Source organism: Heptranchias perlo, chromosome 19 (genome assembly GCF_035084215.1).
Source record: "Heptranchias perlo isolate sHepPer1 chromosome 19, sHepPer1.hap1, whole genome shotgun sequence".
NCBI lineage: Eukaryota > Metazoa > Chordata > Chondrichthyes > Hexanchiformes > Hexanchidae > Heptranchias > Heptranchias perlo.
In genome coordinates, this window is record NC_090343.1 from 9,272,683 (window position 1) to 9,285,328 (window position 12,646).

Sequence of the window (12,646 nt, forward strand, 5' to 3'; positions counted from 1 at the left end):
TGTGCTTATCTAGCTTCCCCTATAGATAGCCATGTACATACATTGTATACGCACATACATACATATTAACTACACCATTCAGACATGTTAAACATTCAGACATAAATGGCCAATTGGATGAGGTGCCACAGGCTGCTGCTGCTCATAGAACTGTGCAGCAGCACAAGACACCGCCTTCAGGAAACAGAGGATAATGTGGAAGTAACATAAGAATTACTACTGCACTCGTAGCTCCCAGCAGCCACTTCCAAAGCAGAGAGGCCAAAGTGCAGCTCCTCCTCCCCACTTCTGCAGACATGGAAAGAAACCACAGAAACAGAATAAATGTTTTTTTCTTTTACCTGGCTGTTGATGTGGTTGTTGTCGCCAAACACTAACCAGCCCCCCATACAAGCTGCCAAGAACGAGTGGAACTGGGCCTTTTCACCCTGCAGCCACTGCTGTGCTGCCAGCAGGCCCTTGTACATGAAGACGAAGAGGGCCAGGTTTCGGGAATGAGTGTACGTAGCGTGTGCGATAGCTTTCAATTTCTCTAATAGACTGAACACACAATAACAAACATTAGGATAGCTGCTAACACAAGGCGCTTCCCCCCTCCCTCAGTTCTAATTTCCTGCATCCTAATCTAATCCTAGCATGCGGGCAAGACGGTGACAGCCTCATGTCTACACCACTTTTTAGTTGGCCACTGCATTAGTGGCTCAGATTGACGCTTGTCCTGAATTTCCTTCTCCCTGTGTGAAGGAGCTTACATCAGTGCAGCACCTTCCTCACACAGCTCAGAGAAGGCCAGCAACCACCCCATCCCATGGGGATGTACACACAAACGCATTGCTTGCAACTGGTGCAGTATATTAGTGCATCAAAGTGTACCACCAGACCATTCATGAAGAATCTTAAAATTGCTTATACTGAAAGAAAAAGAACTGGTGACTAGTGTGCAGCGCAGGCTCAGCGCCCGCGCGGGGCCGGGGCGCAGGGCAGGCTCAGCGCCCGCGCGGGGCCGGGGCGCAGCGCAGGCTCAGCGCCCGCGCGGAGCCAGGGCGCAGCGCAGGCTCAGCGCCCGCGCGGGGCCAGGGCGCAGCGCAGGCTCAGCGCCCGCGCGGGGCCAGGGCGCAGGGCAGGCTCAGCGCCCGCGCGGGGCCAGGGCGCAGGGCAGGCTCAGCGCCCGCGCGGGGCCAGGGCGCAGGGCAGGCTCAGCGCCCGCGCGGGGCCAGGGCGCAGGGCAGGCTCAGCGCCCGCGCGGGGCCAGGGCGCAGGGCAGGCTCAGCGCCCGCGCGGGGCCAGGGCGCAGCGCAGGCGGGGCCAGGGCGCAGCGCAGGCTCAGCGCCCGCGCGGGGCTAGTGTATTTCAACATTTCAAGATTCAAAATGATATCGGCTCTGGCAGAGTTATATGCACCGGAATGAAATACATCCAAATTTTTTGAGAGGAATAATATGCCTTTAAATCACTGGCAATTTTAGTTTTGGAACAGCGCACCCTGATTAGAAATGGGCAACGCGACAACGACAACAGATAAAGACATTGCACAAGCAGCCCGTACCTTCCACTTTTGAATAGGAATGTCATCACAAGAGCATGAGGGGCTCGGATTTTGGCTCCATACCTGAAAAAACAATTTGCGTAACTCAATATGTGCACACAAACCTTACAGGGTCTGAAAGCCACTGTGAAGCCTTTAGTGTAGTTGACTTTCCCAGCGATGCCGGTACCCCAAGAATGAATTTTCTATAAAAGTATTTATCATAGAAAGGTTACAGCACGGAAGGAGGCCATTCGGCCCATTGAGTCTGTGCCAGCAGTATGCAACAGCAATCCAGCTAGTCCCACTCCCCACCCTATCCCCGTGGCCCTGCAAATTATTTCCTTTCAAGCACTTATCCAGTTTCCTTTTGAAAGCCATGATTGAATCTGCCTCCGCCATCCCCTCGGGCAGTGCATTCCAGATCCTAACCACTCACTGTGTAAAAAAAGTTTTTCCTCATGTCAACTTTGGTTCTTTTGCCAATCGCCTTAAATCTATGTCCTCTGGTTCTTGACCCTTCCCGCCAATGGGAAGTTTCTCTCTATCTACTCTGTCCAGACCCTTCATGATTTTAAATACCTCTATCAAATCTCCTCTCAACCTTCTCTGTTCCAAGGAGAACAACCCCAGCTTCTCCAGTCTGTGCACGTAACTGAAGTCCCTCATCCCTGGAATCATTCTAGCAAATCCCTTCTGCACCCTCTCTAAGGCCATTACATACTTCCTAAAGTGCAGTGCCCAGAACTGGAGACAATGCTCCAGTTGTGGCCAAACCAGTATTTTATAAAGGTTCATCATGACTTCCTTGCTTTTGTACCCTAAGCCTCTCTTTATAAAGCCCAGGATCCCGTATGCTTTTTTAACCGCTTTCTCAACCTGCCCTGCCACCTTCAACGATTTGTGTATATATAACCCCAAATCTCTCTGTTCCTGTGCTCCTTTTAGAATTGTGCCCTTTAGTTTATATTGCCTCTCCTCATTCTTCTTACCGAAATGTATCACTTTGCATTTTTCTGCGTTAAATTTCATCTGCCACATGTCCGCCCATACCACCAGCCTGTCTATATCCTCTTGATGCCTATCACTATCCTCCTCACTGCTCAATACACTTCTAAATTTTGTGTCATCTGCAAATTTGGAAATTGTACCCTGTACACCCAAGTCCAAGTCATTAATAGATATCAAGAAAAGCAATGGTCCTAGTATCGACCGCTAGGGAACACCATTGTACACCTCCCTCCAGTTCGAAAAACAACCATTCACCACTACCCTGTTTCTTGTTACTTAGCCAATTCTGTATCCATGCTGCTACTGCTCCTTTTATTCCACAAGCTTCAATCTTGATGACAAGCCTATTATGCGGCACTTTATCAAACACCTATTGAAACTCCATATACACCACATCAACTGCATTGCCTTCATCGACCATCTCTGTTACCTCATCAAAAAACTCTTATCAAAGTTAGTTAAACATGACTGCCTTTAACAAATCCATGCTGGCTTTACCTAAACAATCCACACTTGTCCAAGTGACTGTTAATTCTGTCCCGGATTATCGTTTCTAAAAGTTTCCCCATCACTGAGGTTAAACTGACTGGCCTGTAGTTGCTGGGTTTATCCTTACACCCTTTTTTGAACACGGGTGTAACATTTGCAATTCTCCAGTCCTCTGGCACCGCCTCCGTATCTAAGGGTGTTTGGAAGATTATGGCTAGAACCTCCGCAACTTAAACCCTTATTTTCCTCAGCAATCTAGGATGCATCCCATCCGGACTGAGTGACTTATCTACATTAAGTAACCTATCTAGTACCTCCTCTTTCAATTTTTAGCCCATCCAGTATCGCAACTACATCTTCCTTTACTGAGACTCTGGCAGCATCTTCTTCCTTGGTAAAGACAGATCCAAAGCCTCGGCTATGCCCTCTGCCTCCATGAATAGATCTCCTTTTTGGTCCGTAATCAGTCCCACCCCTCCTCTTACTACCTGTTTACATGTCTATAGAAAACTTTTGAATTCCCTTTTATATTGGCTGCCAGTTTATTCCCATACTCTCTCTTTGCCCCTCTTATTTCCTTTTTCATTTCCCCTCTGAACTTTCTATATTCTGCCTGGTTCTCACTTGTGTTATCAACCTGACATGTGTCAAATGCCCCTTTTTTCTGCTTCATCTTACTCTCCGTCTCTTTTGTCATCCAGGGAGCTCTGGCTTTAGTTGCCCTACCTTTCTCCCTCGTGGGAATGTACCTAGACTGTACCCAAACCATCTCCTCCTTAAAGTAGCTTGGTTCTCCTCCCCCCCAGAAAAAATCACCAACTACAGAGCACTGAGCTGTCAGGGCCCCCTAATCTCTTCACATACATACAATCGTGAAGGATATCCAGTATTGTAGGCCCCTCTCTTCTCCTCCTGCACCAACCCAAGAGGGCCTCCCACTGATGCCAACCCTGATCTCAGGACAACCAGCTCTCCTGGAATCTTCCCCCCCCCCCCCTCCCCAAGTGCATGCAATCAAGGGGAAGGGAAGGGGAAATAATAAGAGCTAACCGCAACCTCGTCATCTCAAAAGAGCACCTGTACAAAAAGAGAAACAAAGATGAAAAACCAATCCCAAAAGGGAAGTGGGGGTCTCACAGACACACCAGGTTTGAGACAGCCACTTAAACCTGCAATTCCCCTTATTAACAAAAAAAACAACACACACATACAGATATTGTGGACAGGCTGACTTCAAAAAAAGTAAAAACAAATCACATTCCTAACAATTGGTTCTGCACCAATTTTCATTCGAACAGATTCATAACTGAAACGTAGGATTTGTACACTCACACCACACGCTCCAACTGCCCCCAATCCCACTTCCATCAGTTAGACAACTGCCAGTCATGTTTGCACCAGATTGGGGGGGGGGGGGGGAGGGGGGGAAAAGAGAAGCGAGAAAGGTATGGGCATGGGAGGGAAAGGATGATGTTGAGGCAGAGGAAGGCAGTGAATAGGATATAAAAGCTGCAGTTCCAGTCAGTGACCCCCATTTTTGTTACAACTAATGGAGTGAATAGTCTCCAAATCCATCTCGTTAGGAATATAATTCCTGCACATCCAGGTTTGCATTGGGGACTTCAGCGTTGTCATTTCAATTTTAATGACGTGTAATGGGAAATGGAAAATTGGTGTACCGCATTCACTTAAACTGTACAATTACATTACAGATTATTTTACCCATTAAAATTTGAGTTGCGTGTGGAAAGCACTCTGAGCTGCCTAACACTAGTTTCAACACAATCTGGGGTCACGTGTCTCTTACTGGCAGTGGCAGTGACGGAAACAAATTGAATTGATAAATCTAGAAGCCTACTGATACGTTAAAATGTATCTCCCTAACCTCCTCCAGCCCTACAACCCTCCGAGATCTCAGCGCTCCTCCAATTCTGGCCTCTTGCGCATCCTCAATTTTCATCGTCCCACCACTGGCGGCCGTGCTTTCAGCTGCCTAGGCCCTAAGCTCTGGAATTCCCTCCCTAAACCTCTCCGCCTCTCTACCTCTCTACCTCTCTCCTCCTTTAAGACGCTCCTTAAAACCAAGCTTTTGGTCAGCTGTCCTAATATTGCCTTATGTGGCTCAGTGTCAAATTTTGTTTGATAATTGCTCCTGTGAAGCGGCGTGGGACGTTTTAATAGTTTAAAGGTGCTATATAAATGCAAGTTGTTGTTGTTGTAGTGACACAAGGGTAAAATCTCCTACAGAATATGGTACCAATATACAGGAATAAAAAAGCCTAGTGATTAACACTACAATTTTCCAAGCAGTTGCCATCACGACTTACTACCTCTGGTATTTGAGCATGGAAGACCCCATATTCAACCAGCAGGATTGTGGCTGCTGAGGAGGTTTCTCTCACATTAGTGCACATTTTCCAGCAGCTTTACAGACCTCACATGCCACATGGAGCAACAGAATTCTCCCCCCGTCTCGTTCTACTTTACAAAAAAAATAAACCCTCAGAGGCTGTTAATCCACATGCCATTCCCATGACAACCCAACTACCAGTGAATGAGAAAGCAGAGCTCAACCATTTAATTAGAAATAATCCTTCCAAACACTCTTTAAAGAGTTGGCACAGGCACGATGGATCGAATGGCCTACTTCTGTACTATATCATTCTATGAACAAGGCCACATTTAACATAAAATTTAACACATAACACAGGATTTGAGCACCAGTAATAAACCAGCTCCATCCATTACAGGGGGTTTGGGCCCCAGTGAGAAACCAGCTCCATCCATTACTGGGGGTTTGGGTCACAGTAATAAACCAGCTCCATCCATTAATGGGGGTTTGAGCCCCAGTAATAAACCAGCTCCATCCATTACAGGGGGTTTGGGCCCCAGTGAGAAACCAGCTCCATCCATTACTGGGGGTTTGGGTCACAGTAATAAACCAGCTCCATCCATTAATGGGGGTTTGAGCCCCAGTGATAAACCAGCTCCATCCATTAATGTGGGCTTGGGCCCCAGTAATAAACCAGCTCCATCCATTACAGGGGGTTTGGCTCAGAGTAATAAACCAGCTCCATCCATTACAGGGGGTTTGGCTCAGAGTAATAAACCAGCTCCATCCATTACAGGGGGTTTGGCTCAGAGTAATAAACCAGCTCCATCCATTACAGGGGGTTTGGGTCAGAGTAATAAACCAGCTCCACCCATTACAGGGGGTTTAGGTCACAGTAATAAACCAGCTCCATCCATTACAGGGGGTTTGGGTCACAGTAATAAACCAGCTCCATCCATTACAGGGGGTTTGGGTCACTAATAAACCAGCTCCATCCATTACTGGGGGTCTAGGCCACAGTAATAAACCAGCTCCATCCATTACTGGGGGTTTGGGTCACAGTAATAAACCAGCTCCATCCATTACTGGGGGTTTGGGTCAGAGTAATAAACCAGCTCCATCCATTACTGGGGGTTTGGGTCACAGTAATAAACCAGCTCCATCCATTACTGGGGGTTTGGGTCACAGTAATAAACCAGCTCCATCCATTACTGGGGGTTTGGGTCACAGTAATAAACCAGCTCCATCCATTACAGGGGGTTTGGGTCAGAGTAATAAACCAGCTCCATCCATTAATGGGGGTTTAGGTCACAGTAATAAACCAGCTCCATCCATTAATGGGGGTTTAGGTCAGAGTAATAAACCAGCTCCATCCATTACTGGGGGTTTGGGTCACAGTAATAAACCAGCTCCATCCATTACAGGGGGTTTGGGTCAGAGTAATAAACCAGCTCCATCCATTACTGGGGGTTTGGGTCAGAGTAATAAACCAGCTCCATCCATTACAGGGGGTTTGGGTCACAGTAATAAACCAGCTCCATCCATTAATGGGGGTTTAGGTCACAGTAATAAACCAGCTCCATCCATTAATGGGGGTTTAGGTCAGAGTAATAAACCAGCTCCATCCATTACAGGGGGTTTGGGTCACAGTAATAAACCAGCTCCATCCATTAATGGGGGTTTAGGTCAGAGTAATAAACCAGCTCCATCCATTACAGGGGGTTTGGGTCAGAGTAATAAACCAGCTCCATCCATTACAGGGGGTTTGGGTCACAGTAATAAACCAGCTCCATCCATTACAGGGGGTTTGGGTCACAGTAATAAACCAGCTCCATCCATTAATGGGGGTTTGGGTCAGAGTAATAAACCAGCTCCATCCATTACTGGGGGTTTAGGTCAGAGTAATAAACCAGCTCCATCCATTACAGGGGGTTTGGGTCACAGTAATAAACCAGCTCCATCCATTAATGGGGGTTTAGGTCAGAGTAATAAACCAGCTCCATCCATTAATGGGGGTTTAGGTCAGAGTAATAAACCAGCTCCATCCATTACAGGGGGTTTGGGTCAGAGTAATAAACCAGCTCCATCCATTACAGGGGGTTTAGGTCAGAGTAATAAACCAGCTCCATCCATTAATGGGGGTTTAGGTCAGAGTAATAAACCAGCTCCATCCATTAATGGGGGTTTGGGTCAGAGTAATAAACCAGCTCCATCCATTAATGGGGGTTTGGGTCAGAGTAATAAACCAGCTCCATCCATCTCCCCTCCCCGGTTCCTCCGCACTCACACGACCCCATTGCGGAATCCCTTGACGGCCGCTAAGGCCGAGCGGAGCCGCCGCTCCCGCAGCAGCCGGTTCACCGCCCGAATTGCGCGCATTAGCAGCTCCTCACGCCCCATCACAGGCGGATCAGTAACAACGCCGTACCGGAAATCGGTCCAGCCCCAAATCCCCTCCGTGTGCGACATAAACAGCCCGCAGCAACAGTTCCTAGCTGCTACTGTAAATAGTCAGCATAGCTGAGTTAAAGCCACCTGCATCTTAAATCTGTCATATCACAACTTTCAAATGTTCTGGGTGAATTTTTACACTCATCCTTAGGAGGAACCAGAATAGAAGATTTTTTGTTTACTTTTGCACCAAGTTTGAGCATTAAACATTCTTAGTTCATGATGTGGAGATGCCAGTGATGGACTGGGGTTCACAAATGTAAGGAATCTTACAACACCAGGTTATGGTCCAACAGTTTTATTTGAAAATCACAAGCTTTCGGAGGCTTTCTCCTTCGTCAGGTGAAGTGTGGGATTCCTTGAAGGTTACCGCATTTATAGTCGGAGAACAATGCTTGCTCTCTCTCTGTCTTTTGTTCTGGCCGTTTGTGTATTCGGTGGTCCTGTATGTAATGCCTCTCTGTCTGAACACTTTGATTGCCTTGACAACGGGCAGTTGGAAAGATTATCTGTAATCACCAAGCATTGTTCTCTGACTATAAATGCGGTAACCTTCAAGGAATCCCACACTTCACCTGACGAAGGAGAAAGCCTCCGAAAGCTTGTGATTTTCAAATAAAACTGTTGGACTATAACCTGGTGTTGTAAGATTCCTTACAATTCTTAGTTCAGGTATAGCATAGGTTAGTCACAGAGTGAAGTATCTTAACCCCCAACCTCAGAGGGTGGCATTTCCAGATCTTCAACTCACCCTCATTTCTAAACAATCTCTGGCACTTTTTTAATAATATACAGATATGCATTTCCTGTGTTTTGTAGGAAGTATAACAAATGAAGGGTTTGCAGCAACTCAAAGATTCTGAGAGCCTACAGTAAAAGACTTGCATTTATATAGCACCTTTCACATCCTCAGGACATCCCAAAGCACTTCACAGCCAATTAAGTACTTTTGAAGTGTAGTCGCTGCTGTTGGAAACACGGCAGCCAATTTGCACACAACAAGGTCCCACAAACAGCAATGTGGTAATGACCAGATAATCTATTTTGAGGTGTTGGTTGAGGGATAAATATTGGCCAGGACACTGGGGAGAACTCCCCTGCGCTTTCTTTGAAATAGTGCTATGGGATTTTTTATATCCACCTGAGAGGACAGACAGGGCCGTGTTTAACGTCTCATCCAAAAGACAGCACCTTCAACAGTGCAGCACTCCCTCAGTGGGACATGAACCCACAACCTTCTAACTCAGAGGCAAGAGTACTACCCACTGAGCCACAGCAGACACTGTAACCCCAGGAAATTTGTACGTGCCTTAGCTGTTAGCACGTGGCAGAGTATTCACCCTCATAAAATGCCTCTCATGTTGGTAGGCCATGGATTTCCATTTCCCACACAATAGTCACCTTAAGGTGTCAGCCTTGGCCCTGTGGCAGCCCCTGAGTCAGAGGTTGTGGGTTCAAGCCTCACTCCAGAGACTCAAGCACATAATCTAGGCTGACACTCCCAGTGTAGAAATGAGGGAGAGCTGCCGTCTTTCAGATGAGATGTTAAACCGAGGCTCCGTCTGCCCTCTTAAGTGGATGTAAAAGATCACATGGTGCTATTTGAGGAAGAGCAGCAGAGTTCTCCCTGGTATCCTGGTCAATATTTATCCCTCAGCCAACAGTACCAAAAGATGATTATCAGGTCACTTATCCCACTGATATTTGTGGGATCTTGCTGTGCACAAATTGGCTTGTCAAGTTTGCCTACATGACAACAGTGGCGACACTTCAAAAGTAATTCCTTGGCTGTGTAGTGCTTTGGGGCATCCTGAGACCATGCCTATTTTAATTGGACCAGTAGAGGTGACACTGGGAACCCCTGGTGTCAATGGACAGAAATCAGTGTCCCCTATAGAAGGTCACCGCTAATAAAATAATCTAACCCGAGGTCAAATCAAACTGAAAGAAGCGTAACTTATGCTGAATCGGTATTTCGTTACAGTGGCAGATTGTACAATTAAAGTCCTGAGATACCCACCTGTCATGGAAGACCCCAAGCGGACCGGTGGGCTCCGCATGTTCCCTCTCCAGGGCGGAAGAGAGGCAGACAGCCAGAGCGACCCTTCCCCCCGGGTCCTGCACGTCCTGGACCTGTGAATGCATCCTGAGGTCATGCCTATTTTTAACTGATCAGTGACACTAACAGAAAATACAGCTCGACAAGTGGCCCTTTCATCTGAGGAGGCACCACTAATTTAAACATAAGGTTCTAATTTAACAAAGAGAAACTTATAATGCTAAATCGCAACATTATTACCTGCGTCAATTAGACACTCTATGCCCAGCGGTGCCCACCGATCACGGAAAGCCCCCCCCCCCCCCAAACCTTTCCAGGGCCACCCAGGCGCAGACGAGACCACGAAAGAGAGTCAGGAAGCCAGAGCGACACTCCCCTCCCCCCACTCCCCGTGGGCCCCTTGCGGCCTGGACCCGTGGATTCATTCTGAGGCCACGATAGGCCAAATGAATGCGGCTTCTTTCTTTCCATGTCGCAAGTTCATGCCGCCACCTAGTGACTGGAAGGACGTGTATCCACAGACAAATGGGTTTTGCCAGAAAGGCTTGCGTTTATATAGATTCCTCAGCCACGTCACTCAGAAACATCATATTCAATGTGATCATTTTGAAATGCAATGACCGCTGTCGTGTAAGCCAATGCGGCAGCCGTTTTACGCTCAGCGAGATCCCACTCTGCAAGAGATGAGCAACCAGCTGATCAGGTTCGGTAGTGTTGGTTGAGGGATGAATGTTGGCCAAGGACAGTAGACCTCCCTGTTCTTTTTTGAATAGTGACACCCGAGGTGGGCGAACGGAGCCTCAGTTCAACATCTCATCCAATGGACAGCAGCACCAACAATGCAGCGTTTCATCACTAACCTTCTGGCTCTAGAGTGCTACCAACTGAGCTAAGGGCTGACTAATCGGAAAGGTGATTTGGATCATCGTTTTTCATACCTAGAGCAACCTGTCAGAATAGTGCACTGGTGACTGAGTTGGTATGAAATTAAGTCCATGCCCCTTTTGTGAGAGATGTTAAATCGAGGCCAGTCATCTTGTTCATGTAGATTTAAAAGACCCCTGTGCCATTCAAAGAAGAGCTGGGAGTCCTCCCAGTGCCTTGGCCAACATTCCTCCCTCAACCAACACCATCAGAAAAAAACAAATTCGCTGGTTCATCTCATGTGCTGTTTGTGGGACCTTGCTGTGCTCATTTGTCTGTCACATTTGTCCATATAACAACAGTGACTCAGTGACTGTGAAGCACTTTGCGACACCCTCCACCACCCTAAACATTCACTCCCTTCACCACCGGTGCACCGTGGCTGCAGTGTGCACCATCCACAGGATGCACTGCAGCAACTCACCACGGCTTCTTCGACAGCACCTCCCAAACCCGCGACCTCTTCCACCTAGAAGGACAAGAGCAGCAGGTACATGGGAACAACACCACCTGCACGTTCCCCTCCAAGTCACACACCATCCCGACTTGGAAATATATCGCCGTTCCTTCATCGTCGCTGGGTCAAAATCCTGGAACTCCCTTCCTAACAGCACTGTGGGAGAACCTTCACCACACGGACTGCAGCGGTTCAAGAAGGCGGCTCACCACCACCTTCTCAAGGGCAATTAGGGATGGGCAATAAATGCCGGCCTCGCCAGCGACGCCCACATCCCATGAACGAATAAAAAAAGAACCCTCGGCGTGTAATGAGATGCTATATATATGGAACTTCTTTCCTTCTTTCTATGCCTCACACTGACAACTCACATTCCCGACTGGTGAAAGAATTGACCGAATAAGTTGCTGAAAATCCCTTATGTTCCATACAAAAGTGGTGGTCTCAGCTGAGGCACTAATAGGGTCCCTTCGATTGCTCTCAGTGTAGCTGGGCTGGGGAATGAAGGGAGGGGAGTCACACAGGGTCCCTGCTCCCAATCGCTATTCAATGACTGCTGCTGGAAAGCGCATGTGTGTGGGTGAAGGCAGGATTGGGCTCGACCGTGATGCCACACATGGTCAAGTAGCACGTCAACACGCACTGCCTGGAGTCACACGTGACGAATGGCCACTAGAGTGAGGTACTGGAGGGTGACCAGAGCCCAGGGAATCATACTCCAGCATTAGCGAGCGCCTTCAGGAGAAGAGGGAAAAGATTGGGAAGAAGAAGGGAATGCCTCTTGCTGCAAAACCATAAAGTGCTGACACGAAGAAGTGCCTGATTCATCGTGTATTCATTTACAGGAAGAGAATAAAAAAAGGGAATTGGGGCCATATTTTCAAGTTCGGATCACTGCAGGTACACTATCATATCTAATCAACAGCGTAATCTGGCCCATTCCTTCAAGCAGTATAAACTCTTTCTACACAGATTGGAATTCTTGTGCACAGTGGATTCAGATAGAAATTGTAAGTGATCTGCTTGAAAGAGCAGCTGGAGACAAAGGCCAAGCACAGCTACCACGAACAGATAAGAAAACCGTTCAGCGGTTCACTTTACTCAGCTGATTGTTACTTTGTTACAAGACTGCAATAAAACCTGTTCAATAATTGACTCTTCTTTCTCTCTCTCTCGCTCTCTCTCTCCTCTGTGTGTGCTCTGTCAGAAATATCACACTCTGTCACACTGTGTCACACTCACCTGACGAAGGAGAAAGCCTCCGAAAGCTTGTGATTTTCAAATAAAACAGTTGGACTATAACCTGGTGTTGTAAGATTCCTTACATCTGTCAGAGATACACACTGGTGAAAAAAAATTCCCCTATTTTTCCTCAGGATCGGGCTCAGCTGCGATGCT

At 47.4% G+C, this 12,646-nt stretch overlaps 1 protein-coding gene across 1 annotated transcript in view; it reads right to left on the bottom strand.

The window, feature by feature from the left end:
* The window catches only part of pxmp4 (peroxisomal membrane protein 4), a 17,917-nt gene extending 10,142 nt beyond the window's left edge, over positions 1–7,775 (bottom strand). The window contains exons 1-3 of the mRNA XM_068000263.1: positions 7,645–7,775; positions 1,547–1,609; positions 342–540 (exon numbers count right to left, since the gene is read on the bottom strand). Of these exons, the coding sequence (XP_067856364.1) occupies positions 342–540; positions 1,547–1,609; positions 7,645–7,757 (375 nt within the window). The 5' untranslated portion in view covers positions 7,758–7,775. The remainder of the gene's footprint in view (positions 1–341; positions 541–1,546; positions 1,610–7,644) is intronic.
* Positions 7,776–12,646: the final 4,871 nt, after the last annotated feature.